The 22,745-nt window shown below is 62.3% G+C and overlaps 10 protein-coding genes across 10 annotated transcripts; 5 read left to right on the top strand and 5 right to left on the bottom strand.

Moving 5' to 3' along the window:
• The first annotated feature begins 10 nt into the window (after nucleotides 1-10).
• On the top strand, nucleotides 11-1,347 carry HETIRDRAFT_145098 (uncharacterized protein). Its single transcript, XM_009542300.1, has 2 exons — nucleotides 11-955; nucleotides 1,034-1,347. The coding sequence occupies exons 1-2, from the start codon at nucleotides 487-489 to the stop codon at nucleotides 1,198-1,200; spliced, it is 636 nt and encodes a 211-aa protein (XP_009540595.1). The 5' UTR covers nucleotides 11-486; the 3' UTR covers nucleotides 1,201-1,347.
• Nucleotides 1,348-1,442: 95 nt separating this feature from the next.
• On the bottom strand, nucleotides 1,443-4,693 carry HETIRDRAFT_30389 (glycoside hydrolase family 47 protein). The gene is made up of 18 exons (XM_009541978.1): nucleotides 4,485-4,693; nucleotides 4,309-4,413; nucleotides 4,079-4,222; nucleotides 3,971-3,989; nucleotides 3,685-3,890; nucleotides 3,320-3,604; nucleotides 3,200-3,258; nucleotides 3,064-3,138; nucleotides 2,991-3,009; nucleotides 2,900-2,926; nucleotides 2,728-2,840; nucleotides 2,465-2,668; nucleotides 2,272-2,370; nucleotides 2,160-2,201; nucleotides 1,886-2,075; nucleotides 1,752-1,812; nucleotides 1,664-1,683; nucleotides 1,443-1,599 (listed from the first exon to the last, which is right to left on the bottom strand). The coding sequence occupies exons 1-18, from the start codon at nucleotides 4,560-4,562 to the stop codon at nucleotides 1,549-1,551; spliced, it is 1,797 nt and encodes a 598-aa protein (XP_009540273.1). The 5' UTR covers nucleotides 4,563-4,693; the 3' UTR covers nucleotides 1,443-1,548.
• A 322-nt stretch (nucleotides 4,694-5,015) lies between these two features.
• On the top strand, nucleotides 5,016-5,636 carry HETIRDRAFT_412993 (uncharacterized protein; the record flags this gene model as incomplete). Its single annotated transcript, XM_009542299.1, has 3 exons — nucleotides 5,016-5,277; nucleotides 5,343-5,490; nucleotides 5,549-5,636. The coding sequence occupies 3 exons, from the start codon at nucleotides 5,016-5,018 to the stop codon at nucleotides 5,634-5,636; spliced, it is 498 nt and encodes a 165-aa protein (XP_009540594.1).
• Nucleotides 5,637-5,977: 341 nt separating this feature from the next.
• HETIRDRAFT_456571 (uncharacterized protein) lies at nucleotides 5,978-9,265 on the top strand (the record flags this gene model as incomplete). The annotated part of the gene is made up of 4 exons (XM_009542298.1): nucleotides 5,978-6,283; nucleotides 6,342-6,972; nucleotides 7,030-7,087; nucleotides 7,144-9,265. 4 exons carry the CDS (start codon nucleotides 5,978-5,980, stop codon nucleotides 8,654-8,656), a joined length of 2,508 nt encoding a protein of 835 aa, XP_009540593.1. The 3' UTR covers nucleotides 8,657-9,265.
• Nucleotides 9,266-10,897: 1,632 nt separating this feature from the next.
• On the bottom strand, nucleotides 10,898-11,908 carry HETIRDRAFT_166095 (uncharacterized protein; the record flags this gene model as incomplete). The annotated part of the gene is made up of 3 exons (XM_009542297.1): nucleotides 10,898-11,046; nucleotides 11,115-11,766; nucleotides 11,828-11,908. The coding sequence occupies 3 exons, from the start codon at nucleotides 11,906-11,908 to the stop codon at nucleotides 10,898-10,900; spliced, it is 882 nt and encodes a 293-aa protein (XP_009540592.1).
• Nucleotides 11,909-12,886: 978 nt separating this feature from the next.
• HETIRDRAFT_99057 (uncharacterized protein) lies at nucleotides 12,887-13,796 on the top strand (the record flags this gene model as incomplete). The annotated part of the gene is made up of 3 exons (XM_009542296.1): nucleotides 12,887-12,991; nucleotides 13,081-13,245; nucleotides 13,302-13,796. 3 exons carry the CDS (start codon nucleotides 12,887-12,889, stop codon nucleotides 13,794-13,796), a joined length of 765 nt encoding a protein of 254 aa, XP_009540591.1.
• A 566-nt stretch (nucleotides 13,797-14,362) lies between these two features.
• HETIRDRAFT_99056 (uncharacterized protein) lies at nucleotides 14,363-15,460 on the bottom strand (the record flags this gene model as incomplete). The annotated part of the gene is made up of 4 exons (XM_009542295.1): nucleotides 14,363-14,555; nucleotides 14,622-14,740; nucleotides 14,807-14,917; nucleotides 14,984-15,460. 4 exons carry the CDS (start codon nucleotides 15,458-15,460, stop codon nucleotides 14,363-14,365), a joined length of 900 nt encoding a protein of 299 aa, XP_009540590.1.
• A 652-nt stretch (nucleotides 15,461-16,112) lies between these two features.
• HETIRDRAFT_447291 (uncharacterized protein) lies at nucleotides 16,113-18,444 on the bottom strand (the record flags this gene model as incomplete). Its single annotated transcript, XM_009542294.1, has 6 exons — nucleotides 16,113-16,511; nucleotides 16,615-16,719; nucleotides 16,778-16,986; nucleotides 17,065-17,867; nucleotides 17,899-18,169; nucleotides 18,228-18,444. 6 exons carry the CDS (start codon nucleotides 18,442-18,444, stop codon nucleotides 16,113-16,115), a joined length of 2,004 nt encoding a protein of 667 aa, XP_009540589.1.
• A 205-nt stretch (nucleotides 18,445-18,649) lies between these two features.
• HETIRDRAFT_456569 (uncharacterized protein) lies at nucleotides 18,650-21,897 on the top strand (the record flags this gene model as incomplete). The annotated part of the gene is made up of 2 exons (XM_009543404.1): nucleotides 18,650-20,610; nucleotides 20,671-21,897. The coding sequence occupies 2 exons, from the start codon at nucleotides 18,650-18,652 to the stop codon at nucleotides 20,720-20,722; spliced, it is 2,013 nt and encodes a 670-aa protein (XP_009541699.1). The 3' UTR covers nucleotides 20,723-21,897.
• HETIRDRAFT_437467 (uncharacterized protein) lies at nucleotides 21,867-22,584 on the bottom strand. Its single transcript, XM_009542293.1, has one exon. It carries the CDS (start codon nucleotides 22,231-22,233, stop codon nucleotides 21,901-21,903), a length of 333 nt encoding a protein of 110 aa, XP_009540588.1. The 5' UTR covers nucleotides 22,234-22,584; the 3' UTR covers nucleotides 21,867-21,900.
• Nucleotides 22,585-22,745: the final 161 nt, after the last annotated feature.

Here is a 22,745-nt window from a genome sequence, read left to right as displayed (position 1 = left end):
GGGCGGCCGCGACGTGGCGACGCCCCAAATCCGGACAAACGGGCGCGGTGTCGCAGGGCCTTGACGCGCTGCAGCGCCCCAGCACCCCAAACGCCTTATCGTGCCCATTTGAAACCTCTCCTTGCTTCATCTCGTGACAGCCCGACTTATCTGTGTCCCTCTCCGGCTGCGCCATTGGGACGCAGCGACGCCGATAGCTGCCATCGAGTCAGCCCGCGCGGTCTTTCGCCTGATGCGAGCCGACCGGTCCTTTAAACTCCTCGCCTTCTCCTGCGACGCACGCTTACTCTAACACCACTACAACCACCACCACACAATAGACACATATTTAATACCGCGACCGCCCTCTTTGGCCGTCTGTCTCACTCTAGTGATACCCACCACCAGCCCCGTCGCCCACCGCTCTTATACCCACTCGCTCGCCGCCTTTTCGCCAACACACACACACACTCTCTCTCTGCCAGCTATCCAACCTCAGCGTCACCTATGCCCGCCCTCACCCACCCAGCCACCCGTTCCCCTGCCGTCCCCGATGACGGCACGACCGGCGCAGCCCGCGCGCTCGCCGTCCTCAACGTCCCAGACGCCGTGCTGTCCGCGTCCGCGCTCAAGGACCGGCGCGAGCACGAGCGTGCGCGCCAGCGCGCGAAGAAGGCGGGCGACCGCGCAAAGGGGCGCAAGGGCCACGCCTACGCCCACGACCACGCCGACATCCCGCACGTGAAGGCCGAGCGGGAGAAGCGCGGCGGGAGCGGTGGCGGGGGTGGCGGACTGGTGCCTGGCGCCGACGCCGAGTGGGATGCGGCGCGCGCGGCGCCGGACGACGTGGACCTCGTGCGCGCGCAGATCGCGTTTGGCGTGTTCGGCGCGGCGTGGGCGCGGAAGGAGGTGCGGGAGGTGCGGCTCGCGGATCTCGTGCGGCCTGCGAAGAAGGCGCACAGGAAGCAGGGATGCGGTGCGTGTTGTTTCTTGGGCTCGCTGATTGCCGCCGCCGCCGCCGCCGCCGCCGCTGACGACGGGCGCTTTGACGCAGACGCCGACTTTGAGCTCGTCCCGCACATCCGGTCTGTCATCGCCCTGGACGACGCGATGGACGACGCCAGCGAGCTCGACGAGCCGTGGGAGTACGTGTCCGGCGAGAGCGAGGGCGAGGCCAGGAAGGCACCCTCGTACGCCCAGGTCGTCGCGAAGCAGGACTGAAGGCCATTCATTCGTCACGATCGTTAGAGCTGGAATCCACGGAATATGCCTTGTACTAATTATGCCCACGCCGAGGACGCTTGTTTATGAGTAGTACGTACCGTTTTAGCAGATAAACAGGATAATCAACATGTATTTTGCGAGAGAGAAACGTGCGTGCGCGTGAACGAGGAAGTGCAAGGCTGATGTTCGCTTTGCCCGCGATACTTGCACGCAAGCACAGGCCGGGTTTGTACTGGTTTACGGGGTGAGATCTTAGGAAGCAGGCAGAAGCGCCCTTCCTTTTTGCATTCCAGCCACTGAGCATGCGTGGATAAATAGGATACATCGAGAGCGCAGGCCAGTAAATCAAGTAAACCCGGTCCTGATCGTCGGAGTGAAGATGGGCAGCGGGTGGGCCTGGCGGAACAACGGGGCCGTGAGCGAGCGTTCCGAGCACATCGACAGCCAGCGCCCCACGCACCTCGGTGTTGAACACGTATTCTGCGCACGGCGAACAAAATTCAGCTCAAGCAGCCGCAACGAAGATCCAAACTCGGCGTGTCACGTACTGTCCAGCGGAATGACGTCCCCGTCCGAAAACAAGAGGAACAGGTACTTCAGCGTCTCGCTCTACAGCGCGCCACGGGCGTCAGCGATGCGCCCCAGGGACAAGCGCGCCGGACGCGGGCGGACGCGGACGCACCATCAAGAACGTCTCCATCTTGTCCTCGTGCCGCACCGGCACCTCGTCGACGTTCACGATCGCGGCGTACCCGCCCGTCGGGATGCGGCAGTGCGTCTGGATCGACTGGAAGATGCGCCAGCCCCACTCGCGGTACCGCCGGTCGCCCGTCAGACGGAACGCGACGAAGAGCGACTCGACGGTCTCTGGCCTGTGGTTATCGAGGAAAAGAGGGAAGAGCGTTGGTGTTAAGGTGGGTGATGTCACCGATGTCATTGAGAAAAGAAAGGCGTACCGGAGGATGTAGCGCGCATCGTATGGGGGAAATGCGCCCCGTCTGCACAGAGATAAAATGCGTGTTCGAGTTTGGGAATATAAGGCTGCGAACGAGGGATGACGGTACGCACCGGGCACCCTTGATGTACCAATCTCTCGGCGCATTGGGCAGCACCGAGCCCACATCATCGCTCGGGATCCTAAAGTACGCGATCTCCGGCGCGAGGCCCCTACACAGGGTGCACAAACCCGCCCCAGCCCAGCGTACCCGCCATCAGCGACGCACGCGTACAAACAACCCACTCGCAAAGCACAGGGACGTACGTCTGCGTGTCGTGCGTGTTCATGCACGTCCGGATGAGCTCGACGCCCGTGTGCCAGTCGCGCCGGCCCGTCTCAGACAGCTCCTCCACGCGCGGCGGGACGGAGACCGGGTGCGCGACGGCCCCCGTGCGCGTCGCGCCGAGCATCAGCGTGCCGCCGAAGAAGCAGACCAGGAAGTCTTGCTTCGGGGTCAGGCGCCAGGATCTGCGTGCGCGAGGACGAAGCGGTGAGGGTTGGGAGGTGATGCAGGCGGGAAGACGTACATCTGGCCTGTGGGGTCGCGCTCGGGTATGAGCTCGGAGGTGTATGTGAGCCCCGAGGTCATGCTCTTCTGGATAAGGTGATCGTGAATCGCTTGCACGGCGTCGTCGTACATCTACTCCCGCCACAGTTCAATTCGCTCTGTCCCATAATGACGACGGACGAGCTGCTCACGTCGCGGTACACGCCCTCCGTCAGATCCTGTTATCAACACGATCAATTCAACACGCACACGGGGCGCGAGCGCAGGAGGCGTGGTACGCACGGTCTGAACGTACTGTTTCCTGATGTACGAGATGGGAGCTGGGCCCAAATACGCAAAGAGGGACGCGACTCACAGCAGGTATTCGTAGTACGAGTCACCTCGCGAGCCGAGGCGGATGGCGGATGTGACGAACCGGCCGTCGTTGGGGCTATCGTATCATGATGAAACCGATGAGGAGCAGTGATAGAGCTGCAGAACGGTTGGCCTACTTCATGAAGATACTGGCCAGGCCCGGAGGCATCCTGCCCGCTCGAATCACCGCCATAACCTGCCCCAATTCTCAACATCGCACACTCAAAGCACCATCACAAAAAGAACAAAGAGCGCACCCGTTCAGCTTTCCTCCAATAGATGTCCTCGTCTGTCAAGTGCGCGAGGTAGCGGAACTCGAGCTGCAGCGTCGACGCCTCGGCGGTGCTCACGAGCCCCTGATTATCCTTATCCGAGATGCCCTCGCGCTTCGCGAGGTTGATCATCGAGAGAGGGAGCCCCGACGGCGTGTCGAACGCGGGCAGGAGGCGGTCCGCGAGCTCTTTCGCCTTGTCGAGGAAGAGCGCGTCCTCGCCAGACAGGTGGTACGCGGACAGGAGGCCGCCCAGCACGCGTATCGTCGTCTGAGAGTTTTTTATTTATAAAAAAGAACGCGCACGAGCGCTGCAGTTATGACGCGCGGAGCAGCGGGGCGCGCACGCACCTCGAACGTGTTGAAGCTCGCGTCGCGCTCGAACGTCATGTTCGTCGCAACCCACGCGCGCGCGCGCGCGTACTCGTCGGCGAGCCCCATCAGGAGCATCGTGTCGAGCGAGTCCACGACCGTGTACCCGATGCCGCCCGCGGGCGTCAGGTCCGATCCGTTGCGGCTGATCGGGTGGTACTCGTCCGCGCCCATCGCGTCGCGCTCTGCGGCGCGCGAGTCGGCGTCGGTCAGCTGGCGGCGCTCTCTGCAACGTGGGACGTGGGGCGTGGGGCGTGGAGCTCACCGTATGCGGACCATGCGTGCTAGGTGGGCGGGAGGGTGCGGGTGCGGGTGGAGGCAAGGCAGGCAGGTTTTGGGCGCGTTATTCGGATGAGAGCGCGCGCGCACGTACCTTGAATGCTTCCACAACGGCGTCTCGCCGTGGGACGTCAGCTTCGAACCCGATGAAGTCGGCGCGGCGCGTGCCGTGCAGCTCTACAGCGTCGTCCTGCACGCCGAGCCAGATGCCAGCATAGCGCCTCACGGCGGGTGAATTCTGTGCGGATGAGCATGAGCACGCGGACGCGCAGCGCACAGCCACGGCTGCTCCGCCAGGGCAGGTGGCGCGAGGTAGAGGCGCACCTTGTAGACGGCGAACGCGAGGGCAGAGAGTAGGGTCACCCATAGCATGCGTTGGACGATGCCGCCTCGAGACGCGGCGTGCGCGCCCGACTTGGCAGCGTCGATCTTTGCATCACAGCGCCGAGTCAGTCATCCCGACGCCCAACACACAGAACGGGGAAACTTTATGCGTGCACCTCGTCTGCCCGACTGTCTTTCGAAAGCGCAGTCGCGGCTTGCTTGCGCTTTCGTGTTCCCGTGGGCTGTTCTGCCATGATGCTGGCAGGATTGCAGGGGTGGGTATGGGTGTTTGGCAAGCTGGGGTTGCGGGCTGTAAACTGCGAGGAGGAGACCGCAGTCAACAGGATAGGTAGATATATGATTGTAGCGTCCCGCGCAGTATTCTCGTCACCGGGGCAGGCATGCTCTGTGTCCTCCCACGTCATCAACACCAAACAGCCGCAATCATACACGTTTACTTTGATGCAGCGCGATATACGTCCCAATAAATTGCACGTCGCTGGGGTTCGTTCTCAGGTACAATGCAGCGTTCATGCAACACCAAACTCGATATTTCCGGGAGAACTTGAAGAAAGCTGTCGGCGCAGCGCGCGAGTGAAGTAGGGATGACTCCCTGAAGGGAAATCGCTTCCCACGCATCCCGCGCGTCTCAACGCGTCGCGTTCGTGCCTTGAGTGGCTCCCAACCCCCTCCATCCTCTCCCTACGATGTACTCTTCCTCCGCTGCCACGAAGGCTAAGCGCCGCACGCACGCGCGCCCAGAGCTCAGCGAGGAGCAAAAGCAGGAGATCAAGGAGGCGTTCGAGCTGTTCGACACGGACAAGGACGGATGCGTGGACTACCACGAGCTGAAGGTGGCCATGCGCGCGCTCGGGTTCGACTTGAAGAAGGCGGAGGTACTGAAGGTGCTCCGGGACCACGATAAGACGGGCCACGGGCTCATGGAGTTTGAGGATTTCGCGAAAATCAGTGCGTCTATGCCGTGCTATATTCAGCACCAGTGGTTGACGATGCGTCGTCGTTTGGACGTGCAGTGAGCGAGCGGATACTGGCGCGCGACCCGATGGAGGAAATCCGGCGCGCGTTCCAGCTGTTCGACGACGACAACACGGGGAAGATCAGCCTGCGGAATCTGCGGCGCGTGGCCAAAGAGATTGGCGACCGACTCGAGGACGACGAGCTGTACGTCTCGCCTCGTTTTTCACTGTGTCTGAAGGCCGTGCGCTGATTGTTGGGACAGACAAGCGATGATCGACGAGTTTGACCTCGACCAGGACGGGGAGATCAACGAGCAGGAGTTCTTCGCTATCATGACCGACGACGCATAGCGCGCCTGGATCGCGCTCTCGTCTGCCTCCCTGTCGTCGTCGTGCCTTCATTGTGTGATGTGTAATAGTACAGATATTCCGTATTGATGGGGGACTACGAATGAGTTCCCACGGCTACAAAGAGACCGTGTCGGTTGCGAAGACTGGACACGGCGCAAAGCACCTTGTGTTTTTGCGTCGAAATCCCGCGTGAAAAGCGCCCAGAAAGGGTAGAATGGCGAGTAGATTATGTGGCAATGAAGAGAATGGGCGAAACGTGTGTCGAATTGCGGGATGTTTCGACAGGATGTTGACGGAAAAGCACAGGATGTAGGCACAGCTGGGCTCTTCCACACACGTCCATGGCAAGCTCGCCCACGTTCACGGCAGAGTCCCTTCCACGGCTCGTCGCCGTCGACACCGTCCCGCAGGTCCTCTCCCCTCCATCCTCGCACTCCTCGGGCTCGACCTCTCCGACGCTCGAAGAACCGCCTTCCGAGAGCGCACCTCCCGCCGCGCAGAAGAAGAAGAAAAAGAAAAAGACCAAGAAGCCGGCCAAGCCCTCCACGCAGCCGCCTTCGCCCACCAAACCAGAGGACGACCCCCTGCGCGCGCCCGTGCTGTGCATCAGCAGGAACAAGCACTGGCGATACATCAGCTCCTACCACGTACGTCCCCGCCGCCGTCTCCTCTTGCTCCAAACACATCTCTCACGCGCGCATGCAGGGCCCATGGCTACAGCTCCCCATCGAGCTCCTCGACTCTCTCCTCGTCCTCAACCTCGACCCCGCCACCCTCCAGACCCCCGACATCCGCATGCCGCCTCTGCCCGCCCACAGCGTCAACCCCATCCCCAGCTCCTTCCCCAGGATCCGCGACCGCGGCTTCAACAGCCCCCCCGACAACATCTTCTTCGACACGTCCCACAGCCCATTCGCGTCCATATCCTCGTCTCCGCTCCCTGCGCCCCCGCCGGGAAAGGCCATGCCCCCGCCCATAGACCCCGGCGCGTTCCGCTCCGTCACCACCATCCGCCGGCTCATCGACGAGGCAGCCGAGCTTTCCGTTCGGGCCAGCTCCGGCCTCTCCGCCGTCGCTCTCGGCTCTATGCGGAGCGGTGGGCCCTCTAGCATGAACGGCAGCCCGTGGGCCATCGCCCAATCGCTCGGTATCAACCCTCTCGGAGACGGTGGCGGAAGAAACGTCACCATGTCCGCTATGCGCATCCACAGGCTGCGCGCTCTGGCGGTCCAGAAGCTCGCCGCCGCGTATAGGACAGACGAGATCGCCTCCAGCGTGATGGTCATGCAGGGTGGCAGCGTGTTCGACGACATAGCCGAGCGTGTGCTCAAAGTCGGTGTGTGTCTTCCCTTTTCCTCTCCCTTTCCCATCTCATATCAAGTGCGTGAGCTAGACCCGAACGATGCCGACGCTAAATACGTGCACTTCTTTCACGAAAAAATACCGTCCAGGTTAGCGCGTTGTCGTGTTCGCGCGCATATACCTAGCCGTTGACCGTCTTCAGCAGGCAGCTGGCAGAGTCGACGACGACGCAGGTCCTGGACGAGCTCATCGCGGTCAACCCCCATCGACTGGAGCTGTACCGCACGCGGGGCATCGTCTCTACCTTCCGAGACGAGTACATTCTCGCGACCCGGGACTTCACTCATGCCCTCAAAGAGGCGCGCGCCGTCCGCAAAGCGCGCACCCTCCACCGGCACAATATTATTTCGCCCCAAGGGAACGGCAAGAACTCGAGGAAAAAGAAGGGGGACACGCGGAAAAAAACGAACGGACAGGCCCCGCCCAACGGCACCAGCGCCTCAGCAGACGGGCATCCCAACAGCACCGAAGATGAGCCGCTGCTCCTCCATCCCTCCGTCCTGCCCGACGCTCCCGATCCCCTCGAGCACCAGCTCCTGTTCCTCCGCGGCGCTGCCTACCTCCAGCACGCCGTCTTCCTTATCGAGCAGGCCATCCTCAAGCTCGAAGGGATCCGCAAGGTACCCTCGACCGACGGGACCGAGCTCCGGCTGTGCTACATCGAGAACGGACGCTACGGCGGGGTCGAGATTGGGAACCCCGACGGCCCGCTGGGGCAGCGCGAGGGCGCCAAGGCGCAGGCGTACCGACAGGTGCTCGCGGAGGACGGCTTTCGCGCCCAGATCTACAGCCTGCTGAAGAAGAGCATCCGCGACCACGAGCGGTTCCTCGCGCACTTCGACACGCTCGAGACGGCGCCCGCCGAGCCACCGAGCGAGGACCTCGCGGCGCGCACCGCGTATGCGTTCCTGCTCACCGAGGCGCTGCGCCCGGGCTCGCACTCGGCGCCGCCGCCGCTCCCCGACACGCCGCCGATGTTCACGACGTACCACCCGCTGCTCGTCGAGGCGCACTTCTCGATCCTCCTGTCCCTGCTCATGCTCGGCGACTTCGCGCCGCTGCTCGCGACGTTCGTGCGCACCGCGAGCCTCGTCGACGGGCTCGAGGGCTACCCCGTCTTCCTCCCCCCGCGCTCGATGGCGCAGGCCGAGTTCGTCGAGGTGCTCGAGCGCCTCGCCGGCGGCTGGCGCGCGGGCGTGCAGCCGCACTCGCTCGCGCGCGCGCAGACGAACGGGAAGCTCGCGATCGAGGCGCCGCCCCTGCCGCCTCCTTCCCCGCCCGCAGCGTCCACACCGCCCTCCCCACGGCCGCCGACAGCCGCCGACCCACTCGGCCCCTCCTCCTCCTGCGCCTCGTCCTCGTCGCGGCAGCGCCAGCCGCCATCGTCCCAGCCCCAGTCCGGCCGCGAGACGCCCGTGTCCGTGTCCGTGTCGGGCGCGCCGGGCGTCGACCTCGCCACGGCGCTCGACTGCGTACGGATCCTGCTCGCGCCGGTGGCGAAGCGGCAGCGCGAGCGCGCGGAGCGGGCGGCGTCGGAGAAGGCGAGCGGGAAGAAGAAGCTGGCGCCGATCAACATCCCGCTGCATGGCCCGCGGGTGGAGATCGTGCTGGCGTGGGTGGCGGCGGTGTGGCTCGTCGAGCTGGAGGGCGTTGCGTGATCGGAGGGTGCCTCGGCGGATACATATCATCATGTCTTTCTGGAGTGGTGCCGTTGGGTAGGGGTGGTGTCGTTGTGACTTCGAGCGCGCTCGGTGGCTTGGCTTGATGCGAGCGTTTTTTTTTTTGCGTGCAGGCCCCGTCTTTCGATTTAAGATTATGTTTATTGTTGGGTCGTTTACGCTTGCTGGTGAGCATGGTCAAATGAATCAAGATGCGTTGTATGCATGTAGTGCTCGTCAAACACCGTGCTGGGGCTGCCTGCGAACAAGGCATGAGGGGGAGAGAGGGTCCTGAGAGGCTGTGATCGCCGCCGCAGGCGCAGTTCGCGAGTTCATGCGGCTCGGGGAGTGTGATGCCCGCAATCCTCCGGCGTCGGCGGCTGATACTGTACGATGATCAGCGAGTGTTCGCGGCAGGCGGCTGGCCGACACGGGGCATGGAGTGGGTATGGACAGCACCACGTACGGGCCATCTGATGGACACGCCGCGCCCACGGCGCTGGACGACCCCATCGGCCGCACACGCTATGATAGCTACAGTGCGGATCTGTGAGTAACTAAGCAGGCAGCGCACTCCTCCTGCATCCTGCTATACCGGACCTAGCGCCCACCCACGAAAGAACGGATGAAAGAACGAACGAGAGAACGGGCGGAGAGTTCGATCGAGACGGCCGGTTTGCGCTCAGCAGCGACGCGGCAGCCCCTTCTTCTTCTTCCCTCTCTCACGGGCCGCTCCACCTCCTGCTAACGCACGAGCACTGCTCGCTCGAGTCCCTGGACCTGCGATCCCTGAAGCGCGAGATTTCGATCAGCGGATCGTCGAGGCGCACAGAGGAGGGTGAGGGGGGGGGGACAGCAAAGATAAGATATGCCTATCAGACCTCGCCCTGCGAGCGACATCTGGAACCAGGCGCTCGGGCGGATGGGCTGGGGGGCGGTCGGAAACGGCAACGGGCGGGAGAAACGCGGACGGACGGACGTGGGGCTGTGACGGCGCGCAGAGAAGTCGAACCGTGCTCTCCCCTCCCCTCCCCTCGGGCCCTGAGATCCCGGACCGGCGGCCTGTGCGGGGCGCAGCGCATATAGTGGGCCTGTGATACATGCGCGGATGCGGATGCGACCGTGGACGCTGCTGGCGGCGGCTGCGTCTGTAAGCTGTATTTGTCGCTCACGAGAGAGAGAGAGCGAGACAGCGAACGTGATGGCCTGCGAGGCGGGCCAGCGCGGTGGGTGCCGTCACAAGAGAATACAGTGGGTCCTGCTCAGCTGGCACTAGAAGAACTCCTCGGGCGACGCGAAATTGAAAGTGTGGGCGAGGGCGAGGATGCTCGAACGTCCACGGGTGCGTGAGCGCAGAGGGGAAGTACTTCGGGTTCAGGACGTCCATTGCTGCCGGTGACAGAGAAGCCAGAGGGCCCATATGCATTTGCGCAGGCCGTACGCGAACGCGAGAGGAGGGATTGGGAAAGAAGAAGGGGACGATACTATCAATCGGCGATTGGAAGCGCACGGACGCTTGCCGCTCTGAAGAGGCCCTCCGGACGCAGAAGTGCGCCATGATATCCGCGAGGCGCGCTTCTCCGGGCGGCGCTTCCACTTCACAGCGTTCTCGCCGATCGAGGATGGCAGAAAGCTCACGCAGACGGTGGATGCTGCACCGGATTTCCCATTCTTGCACGCAAGGTTCCGTGGGCACCCGAGTCGAGAAATTGGCCGCTGTAATTGGCCGCTAGGCCCGAGGCTGTAGGATCGCGTGGGTGACAGGACGAAGCACAAGCCTGCGAGAGAAGGATGTGCGACGGTCAGCAGGTAGCAGGGCGATTGGCTGGTGATGGAGCGCAACTATCGCCATTAGACAGGCATGATCTCGGGATGCCAGCGACTTTGTCGGGAGATGGCAGCGCATAAGTCCGGCGCTGACTACGGCACAGGAGAAAGGTGCGGACGCCTGCAGGGACGACAAAGAGCATGTGCTGGGATATGCGCCATCACATGACTCAATCGACAGACGCGTCGTCGGCACAGCGCGCGTCGCGAGCACGAGTCCCACATGCGGATGTAGTCCGAGGACAGTTAAATAGTCAGTTAAGATAGTAATGCTAGTGAGGGACGTATAGATATTAGTGATGAGATCATTATACGACGTTATTTTTCGACCGAAGACGAGTCCGTTTCTTGCCTCCCACAGCGACCCTTTGCCTCTGGAACCAATAATTATGCAGAAAGAGGAGGTGGCGAACGCTAGCGAGCTTTTCGACCAGAAGATGAGGCCTTCCTCTTCGACGAGTTGTTTTTCAGAGTAGGCGACTCGCCGTGTACCTTGCCGTGTTGTATCAAGTTGTCGCGCCGACTGAAAAACTTCTCGCACGATGGAAAGGGGCACTTGAAAGCTGCATTCTTGTTAGCAAGATCCACGCAGTAATAGAAATGGAGCTGCGGCGAGACGCCGTGCGCTCACGTTTTTCGTGTGTGTGAATAGACAGGACATGTCGCTTGAGATGCTCTCTCCTGCTGAAGCACTTCGCGCACCCTTCCACATTGCAGATGTATGCGCGGGCTGAGTCTAGCGGCGACGTAGGCGGAGTGGAGGGTGAGGGAGCGGGAGGAGAGTCGACGGTGGGAACTTTCCGCCCGCGGCTCTGCTTGGTGAGGTTCGGGACTGGAAGGGGAGGGGCGACGCGAGCGCATGGACCGGGGTAATCGTACAGACCTAGCAGAGGGGTGCTTGAGGTCGACGGCGTGGGAGCAGGAGGTGTAGACGCAGGGTTTGCCGCAAAATTCGTTTGGCGTCGGGTTCGTTTGGCGGGAGGTGCGGACGGCGAGGGGGGTGACGGGTGGCGTGCTGGAGTTTGCGGCGGCGACGGAGGGGGAGCTGAGCTGCGTCGCGTGTCGATGACTGAAGAAGAACTCGATGCACGTTCTGATTTGATGGCGTTGGCTCTGTTGGACTGCAGATCATCCGGGCTGGAGTCGAAAACAGCCGTGTTTGAGAACACCATGACGCGACCGACGCCAGGAAGCATGAATGGACGCAGCGCAGCCTTGGCGAGTCTCAGTTCTTCACTGTCTGCGACCCGGGGGGTGCTTGACCCCTCTCCGCGAGGCGTGCTCTACACAAGGGAAAATGTATGTGATGAGCAGATCGTCCGCCGCAAATGCTCATGTGCCCACCATTCGGAGTGCCTCGTAGCTTACAGCTACGGACGCAAGCTGTTCCAATGCATCAGTAGAACGCGTGAAGCTCTGCGACATCGTGTGCGACGATGACCCCTATACGGGCGACTTTTCCAGACGGAGTATTCGACAATGAACGGCGAACACAAAGTATACCGCGAACACTTTCGAGACGAATCTGCGTGAATCTCGCGCCTTGAGCTGACGCAATGAAAAAGAAGCACTTACGATGCAGAGTGGCTGCCTTCCACGATGAAAGCGTACGCCGGTCGAAGGAAGAGAAAGCGGAGATGCCCCTGTTAACCACAGCACCTTCTCTTTTGGGACGGATGCTTGTAATTTACCAAAATTGCCAGGAACGCGGGCCAGCTCGAACCCGTCCTCGAGCTGATCGGTTCGTGAGTCATTTCATTGCCAGACCCATGCGACTGTGCCTGGAGTCCTCCGTCGTCATTCCTCCCAACCACTGTGCACGGACCCATTCCATCCGCGTCGACGCTCCTAGACTCTTTTCTCTCCCCCAATCCCAATTGTATTTTTGATCGTGCGAGCTTCCAATGGATTTCCAGGCGGATGTCCTACAAGCTTTTCGACTGTTCCAGTCTCGACTACTTGATCCGAGTCCATCACCGTTCGGATCCAACCCACGGAGCGTCGAATTGAAGACACGAGTCACTGGTTGAGAACATTCATATGCCACCTTCCAGCATCAGGGTATACAACGGTACCATTGGAGGTCCAGACGATGCGCGGATCATGGCAGATCGCAGCACCACCGATCGTCGCCTCTTCAGTCGATCGTATGCAAGGGCGGCGCCGTTTGACCATATGCGAAAGAGGGAAGCGACGGCAGAAATGGAAGGATCTGGCTCCGCGAGCAAATTTTCGTCGATATTCGGCGTTGAATCCGTCTAAATGATGCTGGATGCGATATGGTCTGATGGGGGAGGGCCCTCGTGATGACTTCTAGGTGCGTCGCAATACAGCTGTTGAGGACCTCGTTCGTCATTGACCTTTGTTGCGTCGCACCTTTTCGTTCGAGCCAAACAGGACACAATGCCAATGCGATCAGTAGCGTCGATCCTCATTCGATTCCGCCCACCTCATGATATCATACTGGACGTCGGGCTGGATCTGGCCACAGAGTTCGATGGCGGTCGCGTACTAGGACCCGACGAAATATCACGTTCATGTCTTGTGTTGAAGCACTAGACGCGCGTGGGCTGACTGTGCGTCCAAGTCCGCGGCAGGACACTAGCCCGTTTTCTGAATTCGGAGGGGATGTGGAGGGAGGACCGCCAGTCCTCTCGTCTCCATCCGCAAATCCGACTCAACCGCACGCCCAAACTCTAATGTTCGAGTGTCTGTGCGCACAGATTGCAGCCCTACGAGACTCGAGCTCCAAAATGACGATGGTCAATTGAGTCAAGAGGTAAGCCTGGATTTCCGTGGCTGTGGTCATGGCTCGTAGAGCCGCATGCGTCCTCTAAATACCTCCGCCGCTTCTCCCGCCCTCCGACCTCGAGATCTCTTATCTCTCCATTCTTCACGCCCTCCATTCTCCGCCGCCGACCGTTCTCAAGAGAGCCTTCCTCTGACGTCTGTTGCCCTCCGAACTCTGGCTTCCGCCAGCGATCAACGCGCACATTCTGATCTGGTCGGGGCGGTGGCAATGTATAGCGGGGCCGTTGGACGGCCAGACTGGAACATGGAACATTGTGCCATCCGACGGTCCTCGGTCGACGAACAATTCCTTCGCACTCGCGCAGATTTACATTCGCGATTTCTTCATTTTGCAGTCCGTATGTTTCGCGCGCCCGTCCGTCCGCCCGTCCGCCCGTCCGCCCGCACGCGCATTCTCGCTCGTCCGACAGTCGTCCATTCGCTATTCGAGAATCTTTTTCCGAACACAGCACACCTTTGGAAGCTGCACCTAGATTTGGAACGCTCTATACACGAGCCATAAACGACAATCTCGGCCCGTCGGCACCGTGTAACCTTTCACACATGTCCATTCTTGACTTCGAGAACGTCTCGACAACCACATCTTCACCTGCCTACGCGCGATTTTCTGGACGCCGATATCTCGCAGGGGGATAATGCGCTCTGCCAAGTGCCTGGTGGGCCTGAAGCTTAATGCATGCTGACGAGGTATTCCCTGCTGCCCAAATGAGGCCCTTCTCTTTGGCCTGCGGGCCTCACTCTTGCCTGTTGTCACCCGTCGCTCTCCGGCGGCCAGTCTATGTATGCGCGCTTTGCCTACCGGCGGGCACAGACAGCATTGCAATAGTTAGCGCGCGCGGAGCTCTCGCCGGACGTTCCTGGGGTATCGTGGAGCTGACTAGTAGAGTATGACTGTCGTGCGATAGCTGAAGGACATGTCTATTAGGTGTCCGCTGCATCCCTGATCCCATCGCAGGATGGCAAGCACCGGCACGTGTCCCTGTGCGAACGCGCCAGCCCTGCAGACGCGTGCATCTCGTAGGCTTTAGTCCGGCCGGATGGACGCACGCTGGCTATACTATCGCCTCTCTATCTCGCGTTTGCCTTTCTTCGTCTGGGGCTCGCTGCCTGCGTTCGAAGGCCGGAGCGCGCCCGCTTGGGGTTGGCAACTGCGCCGTACCGATCTGGCGGGACGCACCTGCCCATCGTCGCCATCTGCGCGTATTTCTGGACGCCCTCGCCTTCGCCTTCGATGCCTACGTGGAGCACGCGCGTGGGCTGTCTGGCGGCTTTGGAAACCAGCGATGCAGGGTCGGGTTAGCAACTGCAGCTATAGCGGTATCGGAACCGTGCCTGGGCGGGCGGGTTCTCCTTCCGCCGGGCTGCGTGTGCTCGATATAGAGCGGGCGTAGGCGCGTTCGTGCCGAGCTCCCTGAGTGCTCGTCGTCGCTTCTGCTGATCCGCGCCCTATCCGATCCGTGGGCTTCCCCTTCCGTCGCTAGATCCGCGTCTGTTGCCTGGCTGCTAGCTCACGCCGCGCTCGCGGCGCTTCGGTCGGTGATTCGGGATCGTGCAAGTGCAAGTCGGTGTGAGAGCCACCCGTGTGTAAACCGCAGAAGCGCACAGATCGGACGTGTTCGCGTGCTATGTTCGCTGGGACGTCCCACAGCAGCTTGCTTGACGTTGCTCCAACGCCTGAAGTAGTCGAACCTGCGGTGTCCTAGCGCGCCGCGCCGACTCTGCCTCGCAGGTGCCTTGACTCGATTCTCTCCATCGGTCGGCAGCAGCAACAGCATCTGGCAAGCTATGTGCCTTCCGATGCCCTAGCTTCTCCTCCTCACCCCGACTGGCCGATTGACATCTCCACACGGGATCCCACTTCATGCACTCAACGCCCATCACAACGGGGTGCCGTGCACGCGCCTCACATAGGCCGCCCACGGGCCCCGGCGCACACGAATCGACGCCCAGCCGCCGATGGCCACCTCGAAGCGCGCGCCCTGCTCCTGCTCGGCCGCTCGACATCGACATCGACAGCGACATCGACATCGACAGGCCCGCATCGCCAGAAACGCGCGCTGCCAGACGCTGCCCTGCTGCGACCTCCCCTCGCCCTTGCGTGCCGCTTGCCGCGCGCGCGATAGATGCAGCACTTATCACGAACCCGCACACGCCCCACGATCGCATCTTATCCGAACCCCCCCCCCAAAAAAAAAAAAGAGAACGGCTCAAATACGCTATCTCATCGCGATCTTTGGATCTCGGAGCAGTGCCGTGCGCCCTGGCAGCGGCGGGGCTCGGGATCACGCACGCAGGATCACACGGACACACTACGGACACGGACACGGACACGGACACGGCCCACGGGCTTCATTTACTCACGGCTGTCTCGCTCGCTCACTTACGTGTGCTTCCTTATGCGCTTACGGTAGTCAGCGGCGCTTATGCTTATTGCGAGTGCTAATGGCAGTGTGGGGAGGCGCGATCGCGCGAGGGAATCAGATGCCATTTGGCCTGTTGCCGTGTTCAGAAAAGAACTTGATCAGAGGGCCTGCTTATTTCGGCGCCGCGGACGGGCGGCGAGTCATGCGAGTGAACGGGAAAGTGCCGCTGGTGGGTACATTGCGAGTGAACTGCGAGTACACGAGTCACTGAGCTGTCATGTCATGTCATGTCATGTCGTGAGTAGATGCGGTGCGTGCATGTGTAAATCGCGGGCGGGGGATGCTGGGGATGCTACGGGGATGCTACGGATGCTACGGGAGAGAGAGACGGGGACCGGGGCACAGGCACGGGCACGGGCATGGGTGTCAGATGCGAGTGAATATTGAAACGTAATCTAGTCGAGTCGAGTCGAGTCGGGGGGCTGAGCTGAGCTGAGCGGAGCGGAGCTCGGCGCGCGCATGCATGCATGCGTGCGCGCGCGTCGACTCGTGCGCCTCGGACGTGTGTGCGCGCGCCGTTCACTCATCAACGCTGCGCTGCGCGCCCGCACCCGCCTTGGCGCTGTGCGCGAGCGCTCCCAAGGCGCAGAGACTCGCCGGGGGCAGCCAGCCCTCGGGAGCAGAGGCGAGAAGGGCGCAGAGAAAATAGAATCAGAAGGGGAGACGGAAGGGGAGAGAAGAGAGAAGAGAAGGGAGAAGAGAAGGGAGAAGAGAAGAGAAGAGAAGCCTCGTGCGCGCGGCGATGGGGACGGCGGGATGCCAGGATCCGAAGGATCAAAGATCAGTAGATGATACTCCGTACGCAGCACCAGCGCTCAGTACTCAGTACGCGGGATCTTGATCTTGATCAGCGAGTGAAAGCGTGAGTGAGGGCGGGGTGAGTGCGTGAGTGAGCACTTGGGACAGATTGGGCCGACGAATCGACGCCTGATCGCGGCCGACTGCTAACAACGCCGCGGGCTTGCTGTCCACAGAAACCGCCCCCGCACCACCAGCCCGTACCTACTCGCAGCGCGCTCGCACCAAAACGACGAGGCAAATACAACTCGGGTAAACAAACCACAGCGGGCTTTATCGCGCCCGCATCGCATCGCATCGCATCGTATCGCATCGCACGGCACCCTATCCTATTCTCCCCGATCGCGGTGCACAGAATACTGCGCCTGGTAAGTACCGCGCCACGCCATGCCGCGTCTGGCTGCGAGCCTTTTGAGGTCTCTCGGTCCTGGGGAGATAAGCGGCCAGGCCGGGGTCCTCGACGCCGCGAGGCTGCAAGGTATGATATTGCCGGCGTCTTTGATCAGCACGCGCGCGCGCATGTGTGTGTATCTATGTGTGTGTGTATACTCTGTGTGTGTGTGTGTGGCGCGGGCGAGGGTTTAGGCGGCTGAGGAGGCGGGGCGGGGGCGGGGGGTGGGGAGGGTGCGGATTGCGATGTGCGGGCGGATGTGCGGGGAGGGGACCGCGCGCGTGAGGGCGTGACGGCGAGGGTGCAGGGGGCAGGGAAGAGAACGCACGGGCTCAGACGGCAGCGCAGCAGGGGAGGGGGGACGTGCGCCGCCGGCGGGTGCCGCGTTGGGACTGCGTTGGGCCGCGCAAAAGAGGGAGACGCGGGGAGAAGCAGGGAAGCGGCGGTTCGGGCGCGCGTTCTGGGGGCTGCTGGGGTCACGCGCGCGCGCACAGGCTTGCCTCGGGGGCCACGGGCGCGCGCTTCGACGACCTTGCGGCGCGCCTTGTGTGTGGCGTGGGCGTCTCGCGCGCTTCTCCCGAGAAGAGAGTGTGTAGGTGTGTGGCTAGTCGGAGTGTGTCTATTTCTGCGTGCGGGCGCGTCGGACGCGAGGGCGTGGAGCGGGGCGCGGTGTGGGTGTGCGCGGGGGAGAGTGGGTAATACACGTAGCGGGTGTACGTGTACGTGTCGCGAGGGTGCACGGGGTGGGGCTGGGGTGACTTGTGAGACGGGTGGGTGGGAGGGGACTGCCAGATGGGCATCGTCGGTCGAGGACACGGAGATGGACAGGCGGCCTGTGACAGGCGTCCTGTGGCAGGCCGGAGGAAGGAGGGGGGGCGGGGTGGGGTTCCGATGGCGAAGGGCTGGTGAGGGATCGAAGAGGGCGCGGGATCGATTTGAATCGAGGGAACGATTGGAGAAGCTGGGAGGTCAATGATCTCGAGGCGGGACACTGGGCCCGAGGGCGCGGCGTGATCGGGGAGTGCCGGATGCGGGATAGCACGAGATCAGGTGGGGGCGGATCGGAGATAGGCCCGCGCGCGCAGTCGCAGATCCTTTGCCTGAGATCCGCCGTCGCTGGCCACGGCTGCGCCCCGCGCCGCTCGTCCACCGTGGCCGGCGCGCAGGGGGCGTGGGGTGGGTCGCGCTCGGGGACGGGAGGGATGGGAAGGGGAGCGAGGAGGGTTGGACGGAGAGAGGGGGACGAGAATGGCAGGTGCGAGCCTGGAGGGCGGCACGGGCGATGGGGCAGATAAATAATGGTACACAGGCGAGGGCCGACCGAGCCTGGCTCTGCGACCGAACGAGCGCCCTGTCCACCGTCTCTCTCTCTCTCCCTGGCCCTCTGGCTGCCAGCCCTTGCCGTGCCCGCCCTCGCCTCCCCTTCCGACTTCCTCTTCAGAGGGCGTCCGTGCACACCTTCCTTCCCTTTTTCTTTTCTCCTCCTTGCTCTTTTCTTTCCCCCGCCCTCCTTTCTCCTCTGCTCCTTGGCCCTCCATTCTGCCCTGCTCTGTTGCTCACGACGACTCACGACTCGAACACGATCCACATCTCACGAACCGCCCTCCTCGATCACATCCGCCCTCGGTCCAGGTCAGCGTCCGACCCGCTCTCCCTCATCCGCCTTACTCAGTCCGTCCCCCCAGACCGAGACATCGTCCATATCCGTCTGCCCACAGCTGCCCACTCTGCCAGCCCAATCCCATGTCGCGGGCAAGCGTCGCCCACCGCCCGGCGCACCCCTCCCACGATCCAGTCCGACCCTCTCCATCCGCTGCTTCCGCCCTGCCGCCGCCGCCTCGACCGCCCCCACGACCGCCCCCGTTCGACTCGAGCACGCAGACTCGGCCTCAGCCCCCGCGACCGTTCAGCCATTCAGTCCCTTTTCCAAGTCCGCCCACCCACCCCCCCGTCTCTGTCCCCGCCCAGATACAAATTCTCTCCCCCACCCAGCCTTTTAGGCACCATCGCTCGGCCACCGTCCCTTTTATCCACCCCTTCGCATTTCCCTCCTCCTCCTCCTCCTCCTCTCCTCTCACCTCCTCCCACAACTACACCTACGCCTCCACTCCACACCCAACCTCTATACACCAACGCATCATGCCCGTCTCCTCCCCCTACCCCAGACACATCTCTCCTCCACCCTCCTACGCCCACTCTCCCTCGTCCTACCCCTTCCCGTCCTGCCTCTCCCCTGCCGCCTCGCAGCAGCAGCAGCAGCAGCAGCAGCAGCAGGCCCAACCCTCACCCGCAGACTTTTCCTTCGACCCTCTCGCAGGTGCAGACCCCACCTCCACGCCCCTCTACGACACCGACCTCTTCGACCCGGCATCCACCACAGACTCCGCGCCCTGGTCCGCTAAGCAGTACCAGGCCCTCGACTACGCCGAGCGTCTCAAGTCTGCGCTCATCTCCCCTAATCGCGCCCTCGACGGCGGCGGCGGTGGGTACATGCACTCTCCGCGCGTGAAGCAGGAGCAGGTCCGCGCCCACGCTCAGGTGTACAGCCCGCTCAATCTCCCCAGCGATTTCTCCTACTTCGACGCCCCCGTCGGCATCCCCGTCTCCGTCCACGCGCACGACCCCGGCATGCCATACAGCCCCTCTGCGGACCTCGCCGCCATCGCGGCGGCCAACTCGGCGCAGATGTACTACGCGCAGGACATGGACGTCGACATGGACGCCGTCGGCGTCGTGGGTGTCGGGCTCCCCTATGGTCTCAGCCCGCCCGTGTCGGTGCCGTACCAGCAGCAGCAGCAACAGCAGCAGCACGAGCCGTCGTCGCCCATCGAGCTGCAGTACCCCTCTGAGCTGCAGTACCCCTCTGGCATGCAAGCGCACTCTCCTGGCGCGTACTCGTCGTCGGCGTCCGCGTCGGCGTCGCCCCCGCAGTTCCAGGATCAGGGGCAGGGCGGGTGCGACCCGCGCTTCGTGAGCAGTTTCCCCGGCGGGGGCACGATGGATGTCGCCATGGGCGTGGACACGCGCGGGGTGTTTGGGAGCACGAGTCCGCCTGCGCTGACGCACGGCGGGTCGGGCTCGGAGTTTGAGGACGAGGAGAGCCGGAGTCGGGATGGGTTCGGGGGGTACGGCGCACGTGTAGGGTACGAGTACCCGGCGGGGCTGAGGGCCGGACCAGAGGGCGAGGGAGACGAGTTTGACCGCGACGCGAGCGGGGAGAGCGAGGTGGATGAGCGGGACGAGGATGATGACGAGGATGATGATGAGGAACAGGAGGTGGAAGACGACGACGACGACGGCGAGTTCGTCTTGGGCGGGTCGCGCGCCCGCTCGCGCTCGACCGCGCACTCCCGCGGGCGCGTGACGCGCTCTTCCCTCCGTGCAGCAGCCACGCGCGGGAGCGCCTCGCCAACTACGAGCCCAACAATGTCGGCGCTCTACGCGCCCACGCGCGCGTCTGGCTCGCGCTCGCGCTCGCCCGCGCCGCGCGCCCCGCGGCAGCGCGCGCCTGTGCCGGTGCCGAACCTGACGAAGAAGAGCCGCGGGCGGCGGGTGCCAACTGCGCCAGTGATGGTGGTGCAGGGCGGGGTGGAGAAGAACACGCGGGCGTACGCGTGCGCGGTGCGCGGGTGCGGCAAGTGCTTTGCGCGCGGGGAGCACCTGAAGCGGCACGTGAGGAGCATCCATACGAACGAGAAACGTGAGTGCGCTGTCGCGTGAGAACATCGCAGGGCGTGCGCTGACGTTGTGGGTTTCTGTTGCAGCGCACAAGTGTCCGGTGCCTGGCTGTGGGAAGGATTTCAGCAGGCACGATAATTTGGGGCAGCACATGCGGGTGCACAAGGACTACTGCGAGACGTACTGAGCGTCTTCGCCCTTTGCCCGCCGCCTCTCCAAAAATGCGACGTGCGACGCAGGCGAGGCCGAGGACGTGGCCCGGCTGAGACCGAGACCGACCGGCGGACGGGGGTGCATTTTTGACGTTTGACGTTTGGGTGTCGAGTGAGTCGAGGCTGAGTCCCGGGCGTGCGCTGGATCCGGGCGTGCACCGCCTCGCGTTCGTCTGCGGGCTGTGTCTTGGTCCGTGCGTGCGTCCGTGCGTTCGCTCCATGTCGGCGCACCCCTAGCTCTCGAGCTCGCCTGTGCCATCGGTCGTCGGCCCCTCTGTTTGCTGCCCGTGCGCCTCCATTCTCGGTTTAATTTTTCGTGGTACTGTCTACCCCGCCGCTCCTCGTTGCTCGTTCCCCGCCCGCCTGCCTGCCTGCCTGCCTGCCTGCCGTTCCTCCTCCTCGTCACCCGTGTCCCCTTTTTTGTGTCTTGTTTACCACGTCTGTTTTTTTTTACCTTGTATTTCTCCCGTCTCGCGTGATCCGTTCATCCCTCGTTATTTCACTGTTTCATTGATTCATTGTTTCTGTTACTGCTACCCTTACTGTACTCTACCCTATCCCTATCCACCCTGTACCTCCCACCGCGTTCTGTGCACAATTCCCAAACCGACCTCGATCCCGACTCGAATCATGATTCAGACCCCGGTCTCGATTCCGATCCCAATCCACATGCCTTTTTTTGTTCGACGCTCCCCTCGTCGACGCCTCGCTCCATTTTCCCCGCTCCATTTTCCTTGCTCCATTTTCCTCTCACTCGCTCGGCGCAGATTGTTCCCCGCGGCGCGGTTTACGGTTTCTTTCATGGTGCCCTGTCCACCTCCACCGCCTCACCTCTCAATATGGTGCCAACGGGCTAGCGGATCGCTCTCACGCCTTGACGAGAGGGCCGCCCGCGTCCTGCCTACGACCGACGCACCAACGACCTCCCTGTGCGCGTCCGAGCCGCTCTGCCGTCGGTCCTCGTCCGCCGCCCGTCTCCCGTTGCCGTAAGTCGCAGGTTACAAGCCACACGTCGCTTGTGCAAGCGGCCCGCCGTCGAGCATCTGTGCGCTGTGCGCTGTGGTCGCGCTCGGGCCAGCCAGCCAGCCTCCCGCCATCGAGGTCTCATTCGTTCGTGTCGTGGTTCAACATCATCCGCGATCGCGATCCCTCGGTACTACGCCGCGGTCTCGTCGCCTTTGGACTTGTCGGGCGACTTTGGCTTGGCTGTTTTTCTTTATGTTTTTCGAGTCCCTCTCGTTCGTGGCTTTTTTGCTGTATCCTTTTAACGCCGCCCCCTCTCCCCCTCTCTCGTGGCCTTTTTTTTTTCATCTGTATCGCGGTTTCCGGTCGTACCATATCCGTATCATATCGCTCGTCTCGTCTTGTCTTGCCCGTTGGTGTCGTCGTGTCTGGGGCTCGGCCCGTATCACGTCCCCGGCCAGCCCGTGTCTCCATGTCTCATTACTATCCACGCTCCTCTCAGTCTCGGTCTCGTCTCGGCGCAATCGTGTACTTCTATCATCCAATAGTCTCTGTACCGATACTTGTTTCTTTTTTTTTCTACTTTTACTCACGTCTATGATACGTCTACGCCTACTCCTACTTGTCTGCTCTCGCCTCGTCTCGTCTCGTCTCCTCGGGTTCTCGTTCACGGTGATGTGGGCCGCTTCGTGCGCGCCTGTGCGCCGCCTATCCACCTACCCCGCCTGCCCGACCGCCTCTCTCACACGTCACGCGTCACGCTCGGTACGATTTTTTTTTACGGTACATACTTTTGTACATTATGCAATGGTTGGGTGTTTTGATGATGTCGATGTCGATGATGATGGTGGTGATGATGATGATGATGGTTTTCATGATGATGATGATGATGATGATTTTCGCGATGATTTGATGATGGTGTGTTGCTAAGTTCCCGGTCCGCGTTCAGTGTGCACTGCGCGCTGTGCTGGTCGAAACATGCGCAG

The sequence above is a fragment of the Heterobasidion irregulare genome (assembly GCF_000320585.1).
Source record: "Heterobasidion irregulare TC 32-1 unplaced genomic scaffold scaffold_01, whole genome shotgun sequence".
Lineage (NCBI taxonomy): Eukaryota > Fungi > Basidiomycota > Agaricomycetes > Russulales > Bondarzewiaceae > Heterobasidion > Heterobasidion irregulare.
This window is presented reverse-complemented; position numbering and strand designations above follow the sequence as displayed.